The sequence below is a fragment of the Cucumis sativus genome, chromosome 1 (assembly GCF_000004075.3).
Source record: "Cucumis sativus cultivar 9930 chromosome 1, Cucumber_9930_V3, whole genome shotgun sequence".
NCBI lineage: Eukaryota > Viridiplantae > Streptophyta > Magnoliopsida > Cucurbitales > Cucurbitaceae > Cucumis > Cucumis sativus.
Genome location: NC_026655.2, coordinates 2,657,623 through 2,681,861, shown reverse-complemented (window position 1 = coordinate 2,681,861; position 24,239 = coordinate 2,657,623). Strand labels below are relative to the sequence as shown.

The window sequence follows — 24,239 nt, the reverse complement described above, 5'->3', positions numbered from 1 at the left end:
AACTAAAAGTTATTTATTGATTAATGAATCTCAACAAAATATTAAACTTCATTCTAAATTTAACCATTATTGAAATTAAATATGCTAAAATTAGAGACATACAAATAGAACTAAAATGTAATAAACTCCAAAACATAACTAACATAAATAGTATTTAAAAACAAAACCCATTATGAGATGAACATCTAATTTAACAAAAAGAAAAAGAGGAATATAATATAAAAACAAAATCATTAAAAGAAATTGGAGAAAAGGGTTATTATTAGTTTTTAAAGGTTTAAGAAAGGCTCTCTGTTTTGGCAGAGCAGAGAAACAGAGAAATGGCGGATTCGTTGGACGAAGACTGTGATTATCTCTTCAAGGCGGTTCTTACGGGCGATTCCGGCGTTGGAAAATCCAATCTCCTCTCTCGTTTCTCCAAAAATGAATTCCGATTCGACTCTAGACCTACGATCGGTGTCGAGTTCGCTTACCGGAATATTAAGGTCGCCGATAAACTCGTCAAAACCCAAATCTGGGACACCGCCGGCCAAGAAAGGTCAATCTTCTTCTCCCTTAATCTTTTTCTTCAAATAATTAGTTTCGAGAATTTCTTTCATTCGGTCTCCCTGTTTCGATTAAGTTCTAAGTGTTGTTCCACGAATAAATTATTTAGGTTGAATATGAAGTATTGATTAATTTTCAGCCATATGTTCAATGTTCAAATTTTCTAATATATTTTAATTTAAAATAATTTATTTGTTTTAAGAAATAACATAATTATTTACCAAATAAATCATTATTTGTTTCTTAGTTTGACAATCTCTAAGATAAGAGATTGAATTTTTTATATCAATTAGGAAGAAGCTAAACTCACATGAATTATCTTCCTACTCAAGTTAACTTGACAAATACGAGCATTTATCATTTCTTTTAGTTTTTTTCTTTCCTATATTAAATTATGAGGATGTTTTCTTAAAATAAAGAAGTGATCTCTCCATTGGAAAAAAAAAAAAAAAATCTCTTTATATATCATCTTATAGTTCAACAATTCAACCTAGAAAGCTTAAGAACATAAATATTCTTCTAGGGTTTCTAGTCCAACAATGATTAAACCTATTAGGTAAACTTTTGGGATTTAGAAGAGAGGAAACTTTAATCTTTTTTTAGGGACCCATAGACCTAAAAGGAGAATTTAGACTTGTCCTTTTGTGATTGATTGAAGGCTAATACGTTCGTTTTTCTTTTGATAACATGTGAATAAAAGAATCAAATTTCTTATAAGTTGAACTAGGTTTATTTTGATTAATATTAATTCTTTTTTAAAATGAAAGTTGGAGCTATAATCTCTCTTTTCATACCAAATATTATTCTTTTGAGTCATGAGCCACTGTCCAACATTAAATATGATAGTTTTAATGACGGTCTTTAAAAGTCATTATTTAAGGACAAAAAAAACTTTTCGTAAATTTGAACCCATTCTTTTAGGTTTGTTTGATTTAGAATCATTTTATATTAAGTTAAAGAGTTTGTCCCAATTAGTGTTGGAATGTTTTCTTTTTTCTACATTTTTCTTAATAATTTGTTTAATCATTTTAAATTTTTACTAATTTCAGCTACAAAAGATATAAACATTTTTTTAATAACTATGTTATAAACTTTTTAGTTGTTCCACCAAATTTACTTCTGTTTTCATTGGACCAATCATTGTATGTGTGTGTATATATATATATATTATGATAAATTTTGTATTTCTTCAAAATAAAAAAGTAGGCCTTTTCTTTTGTTAATTCATGTAGATCAATAGTGATGATATGATATTATACGTTTTAGTCAATTGATGACTTAAGATGATATTAGGTTGTTGAAAACAAATTAAGGTTAGAATTCTTTTATTATTATTAAAAAAATTAACGGTAATTTTTTTAGTACAATTTAGAGTTGAAAGAATTTGAACTTAAAATCTCTTAGTCACGTATTGAATCTTTGATAGTAAGAACAATTAATTGTGCAGCTTTTCTAATGACAACTTTTAAAATTATTTACAATCTATAGTCAAGAATAATAGTTTATCATGACCTATTATAGATACACTGTATAAACGATATTTTGTAAATATTTTGATTTATTTTATATATTAAAATATATATATATATTATTATTATTATTCCAATGAGGATTTGACACGTGAAAGGTTGTACGGTAAAGGGCATCCCCAAACAAAGGGCTTTAAGGCGACACCTTTATTTAAATCTTTCATACTTTTAAAGAAATTTTTAATTCACTCATTTGTTGTTGTTTTCTTTTTCTTTCTCTCCAAATTTTTTTCTTTTTTCTTTTTTATTGACAATTTTACAGTAAAAAATTGAAAAATTCCCCATTTTATATGTTACTTGAGAAAAGAATTTATTAGTATTAATTTTATAAATTTTGACATTAACCATATGAATGAAAATTGAATAAGAGAAAGCGATATTTTGATTCATTAAAAGATAATTTAAAGAATGTTTAAAATAAGAAGTATGGTGTAAAGTTGCTTAAACCGTAGTTATTGAAGTATGTGTTTAAGGTATTATCGTTATTTAATCTAGAGTTATGAAATGTATGTTTACGAACATTTATGTTAATGAAAAATTGGTACTTTGATTAATCCTATAGTTTATATTTATTCCTTGGGGTTTGAGTTTCTTTTGTTTTTCCTTTCCAAAATATATAGTTTATTTGTTTGTTGCCTAACATCTAAATCTTAAATGTTGATATTGTAATCTTAATTTGAATGTAATAACACTACATACAGATTTAGGGCAATTACAAGTTCTTATTATCGGGGAGCATTAGGAGCATTACTTGTTTACGACATAACTCGCGTGGCTACATTTGATAACATAAAGAAGTGGCTACGAGAGTTGAGAGAGTTTGGAAATCCGGAAATGGTGATCATTCTAGTTGGAAACAAATGCGACTTACATCAATCGCGAGAAGTACAAGAAGAAGAAGCGCGACATTTGGCCGAGTTGGAGAACTTGTTTTTCATGGAAACTTCTGCCAAAGATAATTTGAATGTGGAAGAGGCATTTCTTGAAATGGTTCGTAGGATCCACGCCATCGCCTCTCAAAAGACATTGGATTTGCATAAAAAATTTGAAAAGCTTGTTGCTTTTCCAAACGGAAAAGAGATTATTAGTATTCATGAAGTAACCCCAACCAAACACAATTCAAATTGTTGCTCTTTGTGAAAATTTAGTTTTGAATGGTGAGTTTAGCTTATAGTTTGCTTGAACTTATCTTTATCTTATAAATATATTTTATTTTTAGCCTATAAATATTGTGTAATTTCATAGCAACTAAAACTATAAATATATACTATCACATTATATGTATATATAAATTATGCTACCATAAGGAAAAAAATTATTTTTCATTTTGGCCGCTTTTTTTACTAAGATCGAATATTTCTCCTACTTGTGGGTTGAAACAAATGCACTAATCATCTGAATTTTTGTTGTTAAAAGAGCTCGATTCACAAACAAGGTTTAGACTTTCAATCATTTCATTCGAAATTTTCGATTCTCCATCGTTATAATTCTATCCAAATTTTTTTTTTGAGTTAACTACAAAAACAACTCTATCGCTCACAAATTTAATTCTCATAGTCGAAGATTTAGGTATTCAACAATTCTGACTTGAAGAATACCTTTTCCGAGCCATTGATGCTCTTCCTTCTCTTAGTCTTTCCCTTGTTTTCGTTTGTTGTACTAAAAAACTATCGTTGTTTCCGTAGAAATAAATGAACTTCGGTGTATTTCTCTATTTAACTAAAAATAATAATAATAAAAAAAAAGAGGTTGCGTCGGTTACACCATCGGTCTCACTTCCTCCGTGACAGACCACTGATCGTGCACCAATCTAATGTGACTTAAAACCTTGGCTCCACACAGACACATCAGCAATCATCCACGTGTAACCCTCCACGTAACCTACTTGTCACTGTAGCCTTTTCTCGGCTTTCTTTCTTCCTATCGTTCTTTCATCGTTCCGATTCTGTGCAACTGCAAGTGCGACCTCTCAATCGAAATTCTCAATAACTCTGCTTTGCTATCGATAATTTTATGAATGTGACTCGTAGTTTTATTACGTTTCTCTTCTGATTTCGATTCATCAAACGACGAAGTTGTATCGTGGATTTGAATCATGGCTAATTGGATCTCCTCCAAGCTTAAAGCGGCCGAGAGCATTCTCCAGCAGGTGGGTTTCCTCCTTCCTTTTTTTTTTCTTTTGTTGTTGTTGCATTTATGAGGATTTGGTGGCAGGTTGTGTGGATGTTCGCTTTTCTTTTGTTTTTGCGTTGTTTGTAAAGTTGTAGATCCGGAATTAGGTGTGTGTTTTGATTTTTGGAGAATCGAGCTGCGGGTTATAGTGTTGATAGTGGAAATTGAATGTATGTTTTCATTTGTTTCGTGTCGAGGTTGGTTTTGTTTATTGTTTTTGTGAAATGGATGATATAGATCGATCAGCAAGCGGCGGAGTCGCTTAAAAAGGGGGAAAAGCCTCCGGCTGTGGATTATTTGGAAGCGGCTGGAAAAGCTGGGGATATTTTGCCTTTGAAGGATCAACTCAAGAAGAAGAATCAAGTAGATAACGATTATCGTAGGAAATTGCGAAGTGATCTAAGTTTGAATGTGAGTAGAAGCCAGGATAATGTGATTTCTGCCTCATCAAAACCCTCACCGTCGTCAAAATCACCTACACTAACGGACCGTGACTGGACCGAACTGCTCGGTACCCCTTCAACTTCGCCTGCATCCCGCAGTAATGGAGCATCTTCAATTCGTGGGGCGAAGAGGGAAAGTCGCAGACCAAGTAATGCAGGTTCAAATATGTCGGTGCTGGATTTCAAGAAAACTCAAAACAGCGCTAATAGCAACAAGTCTGTTGGGGAAAGAAAGAAATTAAACAGGAAGGCAAGTGATGTGGATGAATCTAATGCTTCAGTTTTGTTGGGGACAAGTTCAAGAGTAGATCCAATAAATGACAAAAATGTTACGCATTCTGAAGGTCAAGAAATGGACAAGAAAGAAGCTGCAGGCAATATTTTAGTTGAAGCAAAAAGTTTGGAAAAAAGGGAAGTTGGTGGGAATTTTGATTCCAAGGCTTTTTCTTCAGAGGATTCTATGCTGGCAATAAAAAATGGTCAATCCTCTGAAACAGTGGCAAATACAGATCAAACTAAAAGGATATCTGATACAAATACCATTCTGAAAGATGCTCAAAGTCATCGAGAAAGTGGTGTTTCTGGGAAATATAAATCAGATGAAGTTTCACGTAGTTCTATATCTGATGATGTGAGAAAAGAGTGGACAGGATCTTCAACTAGTGATGGGAGTTCTGGTTCAGATTCAGACTCAGGCTCAGCTTCTGATTCTGAAATTGAACGTGAGAGGGAAGAAATTAGAAGGAGGAGGCAGAAAATTATGGCTGAGAAAGCAGCGGCCAAAGCCTTGGAGGCTATCAAAGAACAGGAAGACTTGGTGGCTAGACTGGAAGGCGAGAAGCAGAGCCTTGAAAAAATACTGGAGGATCGAGCAAGAAAGCAAGCAGAAGAGGTAAAATGTGTCGTATCTTTTTTGTCAATTTTAGCATGAGTTTGATTGATCGTCAATTTTGTATGCACTCCTACCCAATGTGAATTTTGAAATTGTGGTTCTATTATACTACAAAGAAAAGAAAAAGTAAACCCAGGAATTTGGTAATGTGCAAAATGTATTCAATCATATTTATAAATCCTAAATTGGGATGAACTGACACTGGACTGTATGCCTACCTTCTGCCATGTAGGTGGTAAGTGGAAAAGGCTATCTATTTATGAGGCACCTTTCTTGAGTTTTATAATCACCGTTAAATACATTTTTCATATTGTGTACTCTGTTTGGAATGGATTGTGAACAATACCCATGTACTCATGTGTGAAATATGGATTTTGTTTTACAATGCATATCCATGTATTTTTAAAATTCAGGCTACAGAGCTGCAGACATCTATGATGGAAACGATGGAGGCTGTTGAGCTTGAGAAGCAGAAGCACAATGAAACCCGTAGAGAAGCCCTTGCAATAATGGCCAAGCTTGAGGTAAAACAATCCATATCAGAGACATCAGTTTCTGAAGTTCTGTTTGTCCTTATGGTCCTCCAAGTTCGTTTGGCAATATTTCTTTAAACTTTTTGAAGAATATTCCATTAGCATTTTGTTTTATCTTTTTATCATACTGAAGTAAATATGTGTGGCTTGCAGACTGAAAATGCCTATCTTGCAAGAACCCTTGCTTCTGTACAATGGAATCTTGAGTTGGAGGTATGATAAGGAATGGTAGTGGAACACTGGATATTATGTTGATGTGTTAGAAGATATGTTTATTTTCATGCTGGTTAGCTCTTATTAGCCATGAGTCCCTCTTTTGAACTTAAGTAGCCACGTTGAGCTTTCTTGCTTTAACTCTCTAGTATTTCTGTAAGCCTTATGGGCACATTCAATATTTTTGCCTCTAGTTTGTACTCTAAAAATAATGGAAGCTTTATGTTTCATCTGCTTGGACCAGGGTAACCGGGTTGCTGGACTTAGACAGCAGATTGAATTGAAAGAAACGGCTCATGAAGGTACAAGTTTTATTTCGTACAAATTGGTCTTACTATTGAAGTGAGAAAAAACCCTCTCCAGGTTTTCAGAAGAAAGAGTTTGTTGCATGAATTATTAAGGCCCCCGAAAGATGGATTCTAATTCTGATTGCCTACTTGATTGAAATCGAGTATTCTATTTAGAATTTGGACTTTTGTTGAAAGCCCTTTCTTTGTTGTAGAACTGAAGAGGAGGATTGCAAGCTCTCATCAAGCTGGAACATCAACAAAACCAGTAAGAGTTAATTTGCTTGTGATTGTGCGAGTGCTCTTGTAGCAGTTTCCCACTTTTTCCCTTTTTCAAGTCAGACTTTACAACCTCTCTCAGATAATTTTCCTTCTCTGATAGCTTCTACTGCATATGTTGTAGTTGGCTTTTAAAGGAATTGGATTTGAATTGGAGATTCTTGAGGCAGAGCACTCTCACATCACTGATAAAGTCCTCCAATTACAAGAGAAGGTTGGTTTTCTAGTAATGGAAATAAAAATCCCGTATTTTTATCTTTTTCCCACAAAGGATTTTCATTAACGTGTACTCATTCAGATGATCTTTTGATTTCTTCATCGACAGAACCTCCTCTCCTTTCTAATTTATAGGCATAAAATATTAGTTTTGATAGTTGCACAAAATCAGGGTACGAGTTGCTTAGCATCATTTTGTTCTCTGTCTCTTGCTCTCTCTCTTTCAAGATTGATAATAATTTAACTGAGTATTGTTTTAGTTTGTTGTAGATATCATTTGACATTTTGTATTCTTCCAATCCCTTTCCCCTCCCCCCCATTTTTCTTAGAAACGTAATTTATGTATTAGTACTATTTTATGAAAATTCTATTCATAGTATGGTATGATTTCGATTCTTAATTATTCGTCCTTTTAGATTTATTGATCCAGTTCTAGATGAATTTGCATATTTGTTAGAAAAATCTTCTGCTATTTCCATAAACAATGTATTTTACCAAAACGGGGTTGGGGTGCATCATTCTCTGACCATCTCTGGGCATTTGCCACTCGTCAAGTCAATAATTATGGGGAAATATGCACATTTTGTGTCACAGAAATATTTTTTGTAAGTCCAAAATTTTAATGTCTATTTATATACCTCTTAAATCTGTGTTATCAATGTTTACATTTTCTAATCATTCAATTGGATAAATGTTTATCTTGAGACGTTGAAGAGAACTATAATACTCAATCTTGTCTTCTTGTTAATTACAGGGGAAAAAGTTGGAAGAAAACATAGCGTTGATGAGAAAAGAGATGGAGGAACCAACTGAAGTTGAAGTTGAACTCAAGAGAAGGCTTGGCCAGATGACTGACCATTTAATTCAGAAACAAGCTCAGGTTTGTCTTCCACCGTTTCTCCATCTAAACTTTAAATGCCAGATCTTCAAAGTGAGTTCCATCGCTCCACATTAGAAATTCTACATGGCATGATAGATACTGTGATGAAGTTATTAATTACTATTTTCCAGGTTAAAATATATAAACATCAAGAACCACAAACAGTAACTTGAAGCTCTAGATATCAAGAACACTGAACATATAACGAACGCATTAGGTGGCATTAATTAAAAAGGATTGAAAAGCTAACAACATCAGCCCTTGCCCTTGATAAATTTAAGTTGAACTGTAAAAAAGAAAAAAAAAATCTTAGTTTAAATTATGGTCGCCTTTTTCCATGATATGACTAATTCTGCAACATTTCGTTTCATTATAAAGTATGTGTTGGATGGGCGGACAATTCTAAATGTGCCCATAGATCATGCAGATGGCCCATTTCGTCAAGAAACTCTGCCACCCTTAAATTCACAAAATTTGTTATTTCTTTTAGAAGTTTGGCAAGTCTAACTTTCCCCTACAATATGTAGATGAACCATATCAAACAGTACCGAATTTTCCCATGTTTAAGGAATGGAAAAATCCATCTGGTTCAAAATTCTTCAGCTGAACTGTATTTTTCCCCCTTTGACCTAACACCTCAAGATAAAAGCAGTGTCTCGTATCATGCAATCTTTATGGTTGTTAACAGATAGGCTGGTAATAGAACCTAGATATATTGCAATATAAAAGATATAACGGAAATACCGGATAGACCAAGTGTTCGAGGTACTTGGACCTTCCCAATCTTGAGATAACTCTCAATCTCTAATTAACTCACCAAATATTGACTCCCTTCTCCACTCCCCACTACCTCTATTTATAACCAACTTTCCTAACAAACTACTTAACTCATTACTTATATAGCTTTAATACCCTCAACTGCCATTCCTATCAGCTGGGTAGTTGGAAGTGCTGAATATTTCCACTGTCAGTTCTAAAAGGTTAGGGATTAAATATGAGCTTTAAAGTACTTCTGTTCTTGCGTGAAAGGAGTATGCATCATTTAGGTTGTTGGTAGTTACAATGTGTTCTCCAAATCCTCTCATTTGTGTACCTCACGTTCTCACTGCCTTCGTAAATAATTTATCTTGTTGGAGTGGCGAACTTGGCTGCACAAACCATCTAATAGAGATAGGCTTTTGATTTAAATAGTAATAATAATGCAATTTTTTTATTAAAAGGGTTAAAAGCGTCCATGTTCTCAATCATTTTATCGGATCGGCACCACTATAACGGAATCATGAAATTCTTGCCTAGTCCTAAAACTTCTCATTTCCTTGCAGTTTCTAAGTCTCTCCTTCCTAAATCTAATTCCCTTTCCAGTCCTTGAAGAAAATGGTGTCAGGAGTCAATTAACTTAAATATCCATCAAAACTTCCAATTTTTCATCCTACTAAAAAGCTAAAAGCTACACTAAATTTGTTGACTGAACCAAGTTTTGCATCTCCAAGGGAGAATATTTAGATTTTAGTGAGATATATCTAGTATGATGTCTGATCCCACATTTTACGGGAACGTCTATGGAATATAAAAAACATTGCATATTGTGGCGACTCTTCACATCATGTTTTAATCTATCCTTTAACGTTGGTCAGAGTTTTCTTAATACTTAATTAGACTCTACTCTACTATACTGTTGTAGCCAGTGTAAGAATAACGTCAGATTATTAAATAGGAGGCACTAAGAGGACTCACTATTGAAATTTGATTTATGAATTAGGTGGAGGCACTGTCTTCAGAGAAGGCAACCCTTCTCTTCAGAATTGAGGTACTGAACCCATCCTTACATTTTTGCTAAATTGCAAAATTTAACTTTAACATGTACTAAGCATTGATTTGCGTATTCATTGCAGGCCGTGACAAGGCAGCTAGAAGAAAGCAAATCAATGAATATGAGTGACATTTCAAGGGACTTAGAGTCTGGGAAATGGGAACTTTCAGGTTCAAAACTGAGACCGATGTTAGAAGGGAAGATCGACTCGGGGAAGAAACACCTAGGATCATTAATCCTGCAGCTGGATGCAATATATGTAGCAGGAATGGTGTTTATAAGGAGAAACCCTACAGCCAAATTGTGGTCAGTAGTTTACCTTGTATTCCTTCATTTATGGGTACTCTATATTCTCATGTCACACTCACATGTAGACACACACACCAACTCTGGTGCTGTTATTTCCTTGGAAAACATCAATGCCTCTTCACACATGTGATTTTTTCTTGGAACTACAAAAACAGATAGATCCCTCTCTTTTCATTACTTTATACTAATACAACTTTTTACATCTCCTTTTTTATTTTTCGACCTCTCAAATCCGAATTGCGGTTGACCATAGGCTACTTAATAAGAATTTAGTAGCATTTTAGATTTTGGTTGAACTACAAAAGTTTGTATAGTGAACTTTCTTCACATATGTATCTATTTGGTCAATGATAGCAATCAATTGCTTTGCTTCATATACCCATTTTTTCAAACTCTTGTTTTGCATTCTACTCAAAGTTCGAACCTTGCAGACCTTTTTGCTTCAAAGTAATTTGATTATTATTGAGGCCAAATTATTGATATTTTTCTCCTTTAACTTTATACTTCATTTAGAATATATTTATAGTTTCAATAAAGATTTCCAGAAAAAGTTCAAAAAAAGGCCATCAACATTAGTTTTGGAAGAAATTTGTTTTAGAACAATTTTAAAAGTTTTTCAATAATTTTTTTATTTATTATTACTTTCAGTAATCAGCACTTTGTTAGGAACCTTTTTTGTTTTGATTTTGGAATGTGGAGTGTTAATACAATTTTTGTCTCTATTAAAGTAGTAAACACATGATTACATTTTCTTTCTTTATGTATACTTTTTAAAAGCAAGGTTATTATTAAGGGAAAAATAGCAACATAATAAATTCTAATAAATCGTGTGTTACAACATTTTTAAATTTGTAAAAGTATCAAATTTAAAAGTGATTATCTTTTGATAGTCCTATAATTATCGTCGAATAGTCTTATGATATTACTAATTTTGTCATATTCACAATGTTTTTTAAAATGTTTTTATAATTTGATGTAACGTCTCTATTATTAATATTTTGTAAGTTAAAAACATATTTTTTAAACACAATACTACATTTCTCTCAAAACACTATTGGTGAGGTGTTTTAATTTTTCCCCCTCAAGTTTAGTGTTATTATTGAACCTTTTGGGAGTTGAGACGTTTGAAAATAATCTAACTAAGTTAAAAAAAAATGTATTTTTAAAACACTACAAAACTTAGATGTATTTTGTGTAAAAGATACTTTTTCGTTTTTGTTTCAATTACTTGATTGACGATTTGTCGAACAAACATTGCTCCAACTCAAATGAAGACAATTTCTCCATTATATATATATATGTATGTATATTAAATTGTTATTTTGAAAAAATAGATCTGATTAACAGATCCAAACTTAGAGATGCTTCTTTAATAATTCAACTCTCAAATTATTAGTCCAAAATGTTGTTCTCTCTTATTGAATGTCAAATTTGTCCTTTTCTTTTCCATCCTATTTTTCAACTCATCCTATTCGTCAATCATCACACACAATATCTAGTTATTTTGTTTTTCTTAATGTAATTAAATAGAAATAATAACAATAAGAAAAATAATTGATTATGAAGGAATTAAATATGTGGGACATGTGAATTGTGATATATACTCTAATTCATGTGGAATTGTTAATTGTACAGACAAACCTTTGATAACGAGACATGGCATATCATGTTGATACATCTTAGTTGATTACATATATTAATCTTGATTATGATTAAAATACTTTGCAAAAAGTCTTATAGCCTCCAATCAAGGTCAATTTGATCAATTAAATAAACCTTTTTTTTATATGATTTTTCCAACCCATCATTCTCATATTTAAAACCCAAATCTTTGTTTAATAAACTAAATAAAAATCTTTAAATTATAATTACACTCTCCCCTTACAAATGTTTTGTCCAAATTATAAAACTAACCAACAAGAAAACTTTGTGTTAACTAATGAAAGCAGAATAATTCCACCCACTTTAATGTATTTAATCAATTTGGTTTAAAACAAGTTGGAATTCAAAATCAACCCAAACTATAAAAGCTAATTCAACCCTTTATGTATGAATTCACGTTTAATTGGTCAAATGCTCGGTTTTCATGTTGTATAAAGTTGTAATTGTTGAACTAGAAAAGTAATGTAAAAAAACCATCTACTAACAAAAATGAGATTCGTCCAACTAACACATAGGTGTGTTATGGATCAAAAAGCGTATTGATCATTTTATTCTTTAGTCACGTCATGTTCGGAGAAACTTATGTACTATTATTTTTTCCTACCATTATTATTTATTGTTAGTTACGTGTTTTAAATGCACAAACTATATGGTATGTTTAAATATTAATGAAATAGTACAACATTCATTTTGGAACTGTTCCCCTACCATATCAAACTTTTATTTATTAATGTCACCTAGAAAGTATAAATAAAATTAAAAAAAAAAGAAAGAATATAAAACTAAGAGAATTATGAAAATCTAGTTTTGGTACTTTTTACCTTACCAAATGGAACATTTCTTTTGTAAAATATTCGTGCTAGATTAAAGTATAAAACATGTACTATTAACTTTAAAATAAAAAATTAAATCGATTCTCCATTCACGACTTGGTAAAAAATTGTTAATCTAATATATATGAGATATTAACTATTAGAAAAAAAAAGATTAAAATTACCTATTTTGTATCATCGACTTGGTTCTTATATTTTAAAATTTTGGATTTATCGTTCCTTAATTTAATTTAGTTCAACAAACTTGAAAATTATTCTCAAAAGCAATTTTCTTCTACTCGAAAAGTTTATCTTTTCTCTTTTGTCAACGATGTGAAAAATAAAAAACATCACCTCACTATCACACAAACGAGAACAAGATCGGTATATATGAAGCAATTTATAAAACTTTATTAATTCAAACATGGATAAAGAAATGAATTACGATTGTGAATGAATGATTCAAATCTATTATGGATTTGAAACTATAGAGTGCCCCACACCAAAAGTAGAAAACTAATAATGGTTTAATGTAATCTATTTAGATTTATACTAAAGGGATGTAAAGTGTAAAGATAAAATCAAAATTCTGTAGCGGAGAGGGAGGGAGGGAGAGAGAGAGAGAGAGAGAGAAGAGTGAATATTTGGAAATGGGAAGAAATAATGTATAGATGGCAGAGCCAGCGAGATAATAGAGAGATCAAACAATTTTTGTAGCGCAGAGCGTGGCATTGCAATGCTGGAGCTTCGATCGAGTGGTTGTGATTTGAATCAAACCCGATTTCTTTGATCTTTCTTTTATGGGGAGTGGAACTCTCGTGGACGGTGTTCGTCGCTGGTTTCAACGTCGTACTTCTTCTTCTTCTTCTTCTACTTCTAATTCTAATTCTAATTTTAGCTCTAATTCTGATTCTTCTGACCCTAATCTCAATTACCCAAATCTCCACAAGTTTGATTATGTTGATAATGGTGGTGTTAGTGGTGACCAATTGTTGAGTAGCGATTTACGCGCTCAATCGTCCATTGCCCACAAACGCAAACCTCTAAGGAAACAAACCCAACTCGGAGAAGGAGGGATTCTTGAGCAATTACCTGAGGAGGAGGACGACGATCTTGATTACTCTGCCTTGAAGCTCATTAAAGTTCCTAAACGGATCAATCACTTCAGAAATCCTCCTCCTCCTCTTCCTTCTGCTTTAATGGACTCTCACAAGAAGGTATTTGTTTGTTTCTTGTTGATTCTTCTTTTTCTTTGATCTGGAGATCTGTGTTTGATTTCGTTTGGGTTTTTTCATCATATGGGACTTGAGATATTGTTTGGCTCTCTAGCTTTTCGTGTGTTCTTTTCTTATTAAAATTGATTTAAGTTATCGATGAATGGATTTGAGAGTTCTTGTTTGATCTTTGTGTTTTGTTGGTATGTTCGTTTTTTATGATCTGGGGATGCCTGAGAATTGTTTGTACATGCTGGAAATATTGAGTGCTGAAGTTTTTTATTGGTTCGGCAATATGAAATGATTGCTGTTTGAAACTGTGTTCCAATAAAAATTTCTTTCATCTTCTTTGATTAGAATAACTATTGGGATCGAACTTTTCATCTCTAAGGAGCAAGATCATTTCGATTAGCTAAGCACACTTTCGCTTTTCTTTCTGGGTTTATTGGTAGAGTAGATATCGTGGCTTTACGTCCCATCACCTTGATTGGCTGCAGGGCCACGGTTGAAATTGTGGAACTATTCAATTTAAGAAGGTGATTCTTTAGCATTAGAAAAACTAGGAACTTTGACCAATAAAAAATTGTCCCCCTTTTCAGCACCGAAACCCTCTTCTTGGAGAAAAAAAAGCAAAAGAAAAGGATGTCCACTTCGACTTTTAATTTTACTTTTCGAACAACCAATTTAAGAAGTCTACTCTACTGTTCTATAAAAACTGGGTTCTTGGAATTATATGAAGTCCCCATCACTGTTGTCTTCTATCTTACAATGTTCTCAACTTAGTTGTCCTTGTCTCCTGTATCCTTCTGTTGTCCTTTCATATTTTAAGGGATAAGACTTGTTCGAGTCCCATACTTCCTTGCCCATGTCTTCTTCCTCAATCAATAAATGCTATCATCAATGATTTTCTATTTGTCTGTAAAATATATTAGAATATAATTTCTTATGACTCGTGTTAGGAAATGAACTTTATTCTCCTTCCTTGGATGCATGTACATGAATGCAATTGACTCCTTTTTGGACTATCTTTGAATACGCCGGCCTATTGTTAGGTTCTAAAAAAGAAGGGAAAAAAATGTTCTTTGTTGAGTTGTATCATATTTCAGTAGATGTATATATATATGCATTCAAAAAAAATATGTGATCAACTTTTGTATGTTAAACGGGTAAGTAATTAGTTATAGGATTTTGTTAACTTAACTTGGAACTTTCAATGTTTTAATTTCAAGAGAGTATTCAGCCTTAAAATGAGTTATTCAAAACTTCTTCTAAATTCATTCACATTGAAGAAATTAGCCTCTAGCTGGGGCCACAACTATGGGATTCTTGATTCTTATATAAACTGTGGGATTTAATATATTTAGGCTCTTGGAAACTGTGAGACTTATAGCATCTATATCATCAAGTTCTTTCTCAGATATATAACTTCCAAATCGAAATTCATGTAAAATACTAAAATCCTTTGTTCTACTGTTATATTTGCTATTCCTATAACACTCTGAATGTTGTGTAGGGTGGGTTGGAAACTGAGTTTTTCACAGAGTATGGAGAGGCCAGCAGATATCAGGTTCAAGAAATAATCGGTAAAGGCAGTTATGGGGTTGTTGGTTCCGCTGTTGATACCCACACTGATGAGAAGGTTGCAATTAAGAAAATTAACGATGTTTTTGAGCACGTTTCTGATGCCACAAGGATTTTAAGAGAAATTAAACTCCTACGGCTGCTCCGTCATCCAGATATAGTAGAAATAAAGCACATTATGCTTCCTCCTTCACGGAGAGAATTTAGAGATATTTATGTTGTTTTTGAGTTGATGGAATCTGATCTCCACCAAGTAATTAAGGCCAATGATGATCTTACTCCTGAGCACCATCAGTTTTTCTTGTATCAGCTTCTTCGTGGTCTGAAATATATTCATACAGGTTAGTGGACTCCTTTATTTGCTATTAACTTAGTTGCTTTTTTATTTAACTGATCAACTTTTCTTTTCCTTTTTCCAGCAAATGTATTTCATCGTGATTTAAAGCCCAAAAATATTTTAGCTAATGCTGATTGCAAACTGAAAATATGTGATTTTGGACTTGCTCGTGTATCATTTAATGATGCACCATCTGCTATTTTCTGGACTGTAAGATTGATCACGAAAACTTTTGCATTTTTAATTTCTTTTTCTTTTTCTTTCTTGTTATTTTCCATTTTGAATATGTTCCAAGAGTCAGGCTTGCCATGGTTATTTTGCTAATATTTCTCTTTTTAAAGGACTATGTTGCAACTCGGTGGTATCGTGCTCCCGAACTTTGTGGCTCTTTTTTCTCAAAAGTAAGTTGTTTTGCACTGTTGGTACTTTTGCTTTCACTTATATCTCAACAGCATGCAACCCATCTTGTCCTACCTTGGCCTTTACATGTGGCTTGATGCTATTGTAAGAACATACTTTCTACATTTTGGTAGCTGCTCAATATTATCCCTTGGGTAATTTGGATAGGCTATTGGGATTTAACTGATATAGCCATCTGAGGTAAAGTTTGTCAAGTGAGTTTCCATTTGTTAGGAGTGGTTAATGTTGACCAATCTTTATGTTTTTTATTCAGTACACTCCAGCAATTGATATTTGGAGCATTGGATGCATTTTTGCGGAAATGCTTACTGGAAAGCCACTGTTTCCTGGGAAAAACGTGGTGCACCAACTGGATCTGATGACTGATGTGCTTGGCACACCTTCTTCTGAGTCCATTGCTAGGGTTTGTTATAAGATCTCAATGTTCACATATTTGATTTTCTACACTTTTGTTTTTTGTTTTTCGAGGTTTTATACATTTCTAACTATCTTGAATGCAATTCTGCAAACCTCATACTCTAATGATAAAATTAATCAGCTCAGGAGTTCACTAAACATTAGAGACATCAAGAATTCGATCTCTCTTTCTTCTTCTTAGGAGTTCATTTGGCAATGTCTATTCACGGCAATGTTTTCATTATATTTACAGATTCGGAATGAGAAGGCAAGAAGATACCTTAGTAACATGAGGAGAAAGCAGCCTGTTCCTCTCACACAAAAGTTTCCCAATGCTGACCCCTTAGCTCTCCGATTGCTTCAACGCTTGCTTGCATTTGATCCCAAAGACCGTCCCACTGCCGAAGAGGTAAATGAAGTTATTATTTCTAGGTTTATTCTATAGATATTTGAATAACGTGACTTGTTCTTTTTTAACAATGTTCTATGGCAATGTATCCAGGCATTAGCTGATCCGTATTTTCAAGGTTTGGCTAACGTGGATCGAGAACCATCAACACAACCAATTTCAAAACTTGAGTTCGAATTTGAGAGAAGAAAGTTAACAAAAGATGATGTTAGAGAATTAATTTATCGAGAGGTCTGCTCTAAATTTGAGTGCTTAATGCTTTAACTAGTTGTTACCATTGTAATTTCATTGATCATTTTGTTTTGACGTAAACAGATATTGGAGTATCATCCTCAGATGCTACAGGAATATCTCCGCAGTGGAGAACAAACTAGCTTCATGTACCCAAGGTGAAAATCAATTTTACGATGAACCATGAGTACTATATTAACTCCTGTTAACCTTTGGGAAAATTCAAAGGCCTTTAAGAAATATGTTCATTTTCTTCAAATATATAGATATTCATTAAGTCAAAGCTCTGGTATGGATGTCAAAAATATATCATTTTGGGCTTATATTTGTATACTGAAGTCAATATGAATTGGTTGAGAAGATTTTTCATTTTATTTGATGAACCTTTTTTCCCTTCCCTTCATATATTCAGTGGTGTTGATCGCTTCAAACGCCAGTTTGCTCATCTAGAGGAACATTATGGCAAGGGTGAAAGAAGCACTCCACTTCAAAGACAGCATGCTTCATTGCCCAGGTAAGATTAAAAAATATTTATCATCTTCTTTAGAGAAGGAAACGACGTAACTATGTTACGATGTATGCATCTAACCGGAGTATATATGTGAATATGAAGGGTAGATTTGTAGAGGGGAGAAGTGCTGTCCCGTTTCCAAGTGAACGGTGGAGGGAGACAAAAATTCCCTTTTAATTCTTCTAAGATTCAAAAACTATATGCAAAAATTAAGAATTCGAAGTTTTTTCCCTTTTAACCTGGATGATATGAAATTCCTGGCCATTGGAATTAGAAACCTAAAATTATATCAAAATTATCAAATAAAGTTTCTTTAGCAATTTGATGTCTCCGAAGTTCATATCAATGAATCTTTTATTGATACGTTTTTCATGCTCTGTATTTGTCCAGGGAAAGGATTCCTGCACCAAAAGATGAAGCTGGACAACACAATGATTTAGAGGGAAGAAATGTTGCTACATCTCTTCAGAGTCCTCCAAAGTCGCAAGGGGATGGTTCCGAAAATGCAAACGGTAACGAACAAAATGGACAAAACAAACCAAATTACAGTGCTCGTAGCTTGTTGAAGAGTGCCAGCATTAGTGCCTCTAAATGTATAGGTGTTAAACCAAGAAAAGACCTAGAGGTATAAAGTTCGTTTTCCTTTTACTCTGCTTCACAAATTGTAGGACTAACATGACAAGAATTTGGGACGCTCTAAGAAGAAAATAAGCCGTTAAGACGTCAACACACATCTTTAGTATTTTTGATGTTTGCTCTCAATTGAATGGCAGGAGGAACCAATTTCAGAGACGAATGACGAGGCAGTTGACGGAGTGTCTCATAAGATGTCAGCCTTGCATACCTGATAATTCACACTACCTTGTAAGATCCACTGAGAGAGTGACACAAAGCAGCGACACTGCTCGTTTTGCATATATTTTTTTTCCTAAAGGACATGTTGGCTACAAGGCGAAGTGTAGCAAAGTTTCTAAAAGTCAGGTAGATGATGCTAACAGTAGGTTTCCTCCCATTATTTCATGCTTAACTTATTGTACAATTTTTGTATTACCATCAAGAAGAGAAAAACATGGTTCTATGTAATTTTGATTTATTTGTATTTTGAAGGGCCCTTTCAGGTTGTTACCTCGTGTAGAATGAATACCACGTTGGAAGAACAACAAATAGGCATTGGATTTATACTTCACAAATCCTTGTTTGGCTTTATATACCTCTTATTTCACAGGCTTGTAACTCATCAATGATGAAAATGAACATTGTACCTTGATTGAGATAAATTTTCTAGTTACCTTCATATATTCTCAGTGAGTGAATAGTTTATGATACTACAAAAATTACTATGCATAGCATACCTTGGCATTTGCTTCAAGTTTCAACATGAAGTGAATTTTTAATCCCTGCAAACTATCAAATTTCATCAAAATCAGGGATTAACCATTTTTCTTTCCACATTTTATTGATCTTCAGATTGTAGTGAGGTAAGTAAAATCTTCTCATTATAAATTACCTCATTTGCATTTGCATTTTCTAGTTTTGGAGAGAACAGTCATAACTCAACCAACATGAACAAGTGCTTGTGGTTGTACTACTAATCTACTATTAATCTCAAAGTCAAATGCTTAACTCATCTTTTTTACATTGTCAATATATATATATATTATTCAACATAAAGTTAAACATTCATTGACTATTCAAGGAGAAAGGAACTGCAATCAGAACTTAGTTTCTTCTAATATATATAAATCAATGGATACAGAGGTTCTTCTCAACAACAGCTTCTGCCATCCTCTGTCTATCGGCTTTACTCACCAAGCTTTTTCATGGCAGCTCTTTAAGTCAGCTAGACAGGAAGGATATTGAGGACCTAAGGGAAAACTAATAGAAAAAGGTGGGGCCGGGGTAGTTCCTTGGGGGAACATTACCTCAATTTCCTGTCGAGTGAATGAAGGACTAGTAACAAACAATTATTGAGACTTCACCAAAAATATTCAGCTTTAATGTCGTTCGTTCATACTGAATCCTATTGGGCCAGCTTCAGCCTCCCATGGTTCTGCAAATGAAAGATCAATAAATAATGCAGTTCAACAAGATCAGCAATGGATCATACCTCATAACCCAAGATTAAGCTTGAAAATGCTTGATAAACATCCAATTAACTTACAGGAAACTTGGGACACCAAAGATGGTTCCAAAACACAGACTGAGTTTAGCATCGCTAATTCCAAACATCCATGCACTTCTCAAAGCGGCAATTCCCTTTCCACTCATCCAAAGAATTGTAGGAAATAGAAATGAGATCAACCATAACCCCTATTCAAAACTTCTTGCTAATCTGATGAGGCATACAAAAGTTTCAAGCTCATAGGAGGTTTAGAGCAGTTCTCCAGTTTAATTTCTGAAAATTTTCATTACTTCCCATAAAATGTTGGTTCGTCAAGTTCGTCAAATTGTTGTGCTGCTGCAGCAAGTCTAGGTGTAAGGCACCCAAGTTATATACTTACAAAGAACACAATCACATTCTCAAATATGAACAATATGCCTGCGTCTTCCGAATCACCAATGTAGCAGTTGCATAATCTAGCAGTAGTGGTATCCTCCAAGAGCAGCAGCTTCAGGATTTGACACCATTACTACAGTTGTCCTTGTCAAAGTACTATTACCAAACCTTCATCTCGATTTTTGTTTACCTCCAAATATTTAGTTCTTTGAAATTCTCATATTTCTGAAAAGGTTCCAAGGATCAAAACTTTTTTGTGACTCTAACATTCAGAGATTGAACGTTCCATCCGAAGGACTCAAAAAAAAAAAAAATCTTGATCCAAGTTCACCTCACCTATGAAGCCTCTTCTGGATAGCGGCTTACGGTTTAATGATTTTCCAATTCATCAATTTCTAATCATCTTAATTGAATGTTCATATCCGCCAAAGGAAGATGACGATAAGAAATATCACCAATAATCTCCACAAGAACATGAACCTTCGCTGAAGTGGTGAAAGCGATTAGAATCCCTCACGATTATTTGTCTTTGCGTAATTTTGGATATGTGTTTGATGGCATTGTGACAGTCTTCACATACCCTCAAGTTTTTAATTACTCGGATTGGTCTCCCAGGTGGTATAGATAAAATCCCAAATGCAACCGCTAATTTTTCACTATGATACTTGAGCATGTGTTCCTTCTCCTCCTCTTCCACGTCATGTAACACCAATTTAGTAGAAGAAACAAACCCATCCTTCTTCAATTCTAAATCCAACTCTTCTAAATAAGCATATATCCTTTCTGCTTCTGGATGTGAACAATCTCCAACAGTGAAGATGTGAGTCTTGTTTTGTATTTCAACCCAACTATATCCAGGAACTTTTTTCACTCCTTTGTCTCTCATTTTCGATCTCATCTCACGAACTTCCCTCCATCTCCCTGAAGCTGCGTATAGATTTGAGAGAAGAACGTACATCCCTGAATTATCAGGCTCCATCTCAAATACCTTCTCAGCAGCCTTCTCACCTAATTCTGTGTCACCATGAATTCGGCTGGCTCCGAGTAAAGCACCCCAAGTTGCTGCGTCTGGGTAAAATGGCATGCTCTTCATTAAATTCAGAGCCTCATCTAGCCGACCCGCACGACCAAGTAGATCGATCATGCAAGTGTAATGTTTGGCATTTGCTGTTATGCCGTAGTTCTGATACATTGAGTTAAAATATTCCATGCCTTTATCTACCAAGCCAGTATGGCTGCAAGCAGATAGAACACCGACCTAGGATGTTCGACAAAATAGGTAGAAATGAGATAAAAACCAGAAAGTTAGATGTAAAAAGATGAGAAGAAAAAGAATATCATGCATTTCCTAAGATCTTTTTAGCTAAAATATTGAGAGTACAATTCATTTGATGCAGTTTTAGTATTTTATTCAGCCAAGGTCAAGAATTATGTAAGATCGTAGCTATGGTAGAGAATCAACAAGCTATGGAAATCAAGTAGCTGCAAAAACAAATTTGTGAAAGACATGCTTAACAGGTTGATTCACGCAGACTAAAAGACTTAGTTTCCTCCCTTAGCTTTTAAAATTAAGTTTCATCATCTTCTAGGAACCTTCATAAGATTACTAATTAAATTGCTACATTAATGTCTATTATTTTCTTTCTTTTCTATCCTAGCTTTCCCTCCTGCTATCCAGAAATAAATTAGTAATTTGATGTAAGTGCAACTCTATCTGTTAAAAGTTACAACATGGAGATCAAATTAGAAAGAAAAAAAAAAAGTCAATAGAGAACTTCCATACCAGAGTGACATCATCAGGTTTGATTGTCATCTTCATTGACTCGAAAAGAGCTAAAGCCTCTTTACCAAACCCATGCCTTGCATAACCTGCAATCATTGTGTTCCAGGAGACAATATCCTTCTCTGTTATATCTTCAAATACATCAAATGCCTCTTCTATACTTCCGCATTTGCCATACATGGCTAGAAGTGCATTTCCAGCAATATACCCAGTTTGGAATCCTGCCTTAACCAGTCGTCCATGTAGTTGCTTCCCTAACTCCAAAGCAGCAATCTCTGCACACGAGCTCAAAGCACATGCTAACGCAGATCTATTCAAAATTCCCCCATCTCTTTTCATCTTAATAAAAAGGTGCAAAGCCTCTTCACTCTGGCCGCTTTGGGCATAGCCAGAAATCATTGCCGCCCATGATATACAATCACGTTGAGGCATCTCATCAAACAAAATCTTGGCTTGATCAATATTGCCACACTGAGCATACCCAGTTACCATTGTATTCCAAGAACTGGTATTCCGGGAAGGCATTTGATCAAATAATTCCCTTGCCTTTTCTATTTGCTGGCTCTGCACATAACCTGCAATCATTGCATTCCACGAAACTTCATTCTTCTCAGGCATTTCTTCAAAAATTCTCGTTGCTTCATCCAACATCCCATTCTGCACAAAACCAGAAACCATGGCCGTCCAAGCAAACACATCTCGAATTGGTAACTCTTCAAACAATCTCCGAGCTTCTGAAAGCAGCCCATTCTGAGCATAACCTGTAATCATTATATTCCAAGAGATTTTATCTCTAACTGGCATACGGTCAAAAAGACTCCTTGCATCATCTAGCCTCTTTTTCCTTACATACCCACCCATCAAACAATTCCAAGAAACGATCTCCCAATCCATTTTCGAATCAAACAATCTTCTAGCATCCTCAATCCTCCCATTCTGAACATACGCGGACAGTAACCCATTCCACGAAATTTCATTCTTAACCAACATTTGATCAAATATCTTCCTAGCCTCCTCCACAAACCCATTCTGAGCAAACCCAGATAACATAGCATTCCAAGAAACAACATCCTTCTCAGGCATCTGATTAAACAAAGCCCGAGCCGCACTAAGATTACCATTCTTCACATAACCACTAAGCATAACATTCCAAGATATCAAATCTCTATCGGGCATTTTCTCAAACACCTTCCGTGCACAATCAAATTTATTGTTACTCAAATACCCAGATATCATAGCGTTGTAGGTGACAGTACTCCGACGACGCATACCATTGAAAACACTTAGAGCGGACTCGCATTGGCCTTTGCGCATGTAGGCGCTGATTTTCCTGTTCCATTTGACTATATCGGAATCCACAATTGTGGAGTCAGAGTTTTTGGATTCGAGTTTTTGGGTCCATGTTTTCTTCGACGGAGAAGAAGTTGAAGAAGCTCGAAGCTTATTGGTGATGGATTCAGTTTGAATCGATCGTGAAGAGCTGCCAATAAACAGGCTGAAACGGCAGTTCCCGCGCGCTTGCATTACCCCGACGACCGATCGTTCTACTCAATATTTCGATTATAATAACATTACACCAATTTATATAAATCCCCCTTTTTATATTCCTTTCCTTATTACGTAATCACACATTTAGTTTCTATAAACTTTAATTTTACCAATCTACCCTTTTCAACTTTTCTATTTTGTATTAATTTATCTCTAATTAATTTATTATTATTACTATTATCATTTTTTAATTCTAATGAATTGATCTATTTAATAAAACTCTCGTGTCTATAAAATTAATAATTTTTTTCTAATGTTAAAGGTTCAAGAAATAGACAAATTTTCTCTTCTTTACGCATAAATTTTGTTGTATGAATATTTCTTTTTAAAAAATATATCTAGTGATACATTTTTATTAGAAGCTAGTTATATCGATTTTGTTCGAAAATTTTCAAAATTTATAGTTTTAATGATTGTCATTATTATTTTGATTATTTTGTTGAAAATAAGTAGAACTTTTCTAAAATATATATGATCCTAATCAAAAGATTAAAATTTGAATTTTTTAACCTTACGTATACTATAAGGTATAATGTTTTAATGAATATCGAGACTTTAATGTCCGTAAATTTAAAAAAGAGAAAAAAAAATTATTTGTGAAATTAAAAATTAATAAATGAGACATATAAGTGTGACATTGCACTTGAATAAATAGAAAAATTACCGTCCATGATTTTAGAATTGTATTTACTACAAATAACTAAGCTCAACTAAATTTATATGTATTGA

The 24,239-nt window shown here is 33.8% G+C and overlaps 4 protein-coding genes across 6 annotated transcripts; 3 read left to right on the top strand and 1 right to left on the bottom strand.

Moving 5' to 3' along the window:
* The first annotated feature begins 226 nt into the window (after positions 1–226).
* Positions 227–3,359, top strand: LOC101219787 (ras-related protein RABA6a). The gene is made up of 2 exons (XM_004137291.3): positions 227–538; positions 2,777–3,359. Exons 1-2 carry the CDS (start codon positions 321–323, stop codon positions 3,213–3,215), a joined length of 657 nt encoding a protein of 218 aa, XP_004137339.1. The 5' UTR covers positions 227–320; the 3' UTR covers positions 3,216–3,359.
* A 638-nt stretch (positions 3,360–3,997) lies between these two features.
* On the top strand, positions 3,998–10,483 carry LOC101211814 (golgin candidate 2). Its single transcript, XM_011650832.2, has 10 exons — positions 3,998–4,224; positions 4,485–5,582; positions 5,996–6,106; positions 6,269–6,328; positions 6,573–6,630; positions 6,831–6,883; positions 7,019–7,108; positions 7,865–7,990; positions 9,750–9,797; positions 9,883–10,483. Exons 1-10 carry the CDS (start codon positions 4,171–4,173, stop codon positions 10,237–10,239), a joined length of 2,055 nt encoding a protein of 684 aa, XP_011649134.1. The 5' UTR covers positions 3,998–4,170; the 3' UTR covers positions 10,240–10,483.
* Positions 10,484–13,174: 2,691 nt separating this feature from the next.
* Positions 13,175–18,990, top strand: LOC101219068 (mitogen-activated protein kinase 9). 3 transcript variants are annotated; one of them, XR_968678.2, is made up of 12 exons: positions 13,175–13,800; positions 15,311–15,719; positions 15,798–15,925; positions 16,057–16,116; positions 16,389–16,538; positions 16,785–16,940; positions 17,034–17,171; positions 17,256–17,329; positions 17,584–17,685; positions 18,073–18,307; positions 18,456–18,663; positions 18,801–18,990. XR_968678.2 is itself a non-coding variant. In XM_011650818.2 (11 exons), exons 1-11 carry the CDS (start codon positions 13,384–13,386, stop codon positions 18,528–18,530), a joined length of 1,944 nt encoding a protein of 647 aa, XP_011649120.1. In that variant the 5' UTR covers positions 13,175–13,383; the 3' UTR covers positions 18,531–18,990. The 3 variants fall into 3 exon arrangements, 1 of the variants encoding a protein (XP_011649120.1); XR_968676.2 differs by having other exon boundaries at positions 18,790–18,990; XM_011650818.2 differs by having other exon boundaries at positions 18,456–18,990.
* Positions 18,991–19,245: 255 nt separating this feature from the next.
* LOC101211575 (pentatricopeptide repeat-containing protein At4g02750) lies at positions 19,246–23,526 on the bottom strand. The gene is made up of 3 exons (XM_031884048.1): positions 21,963–23,526; positions 19,844–21,437; positions 19,246–19,732 (listed from the first exon to the last, which is right to left on the bottom strand). Exons 1-2 carry the CDS (start codon positions 23,484–23,486, stop codon positions 20,631–20,633), a joined length of 2,331 nt encoding a protein of 776 aa, XP_031739908.1. The 5' UTR covers positions 23,487–23,526; the 3' UTR covers positions 19,246–19,732; positions 19,844–20,630.
* Between the last annotated feature and the right edge of the window lie 713 nt (positions 23,527–24,239).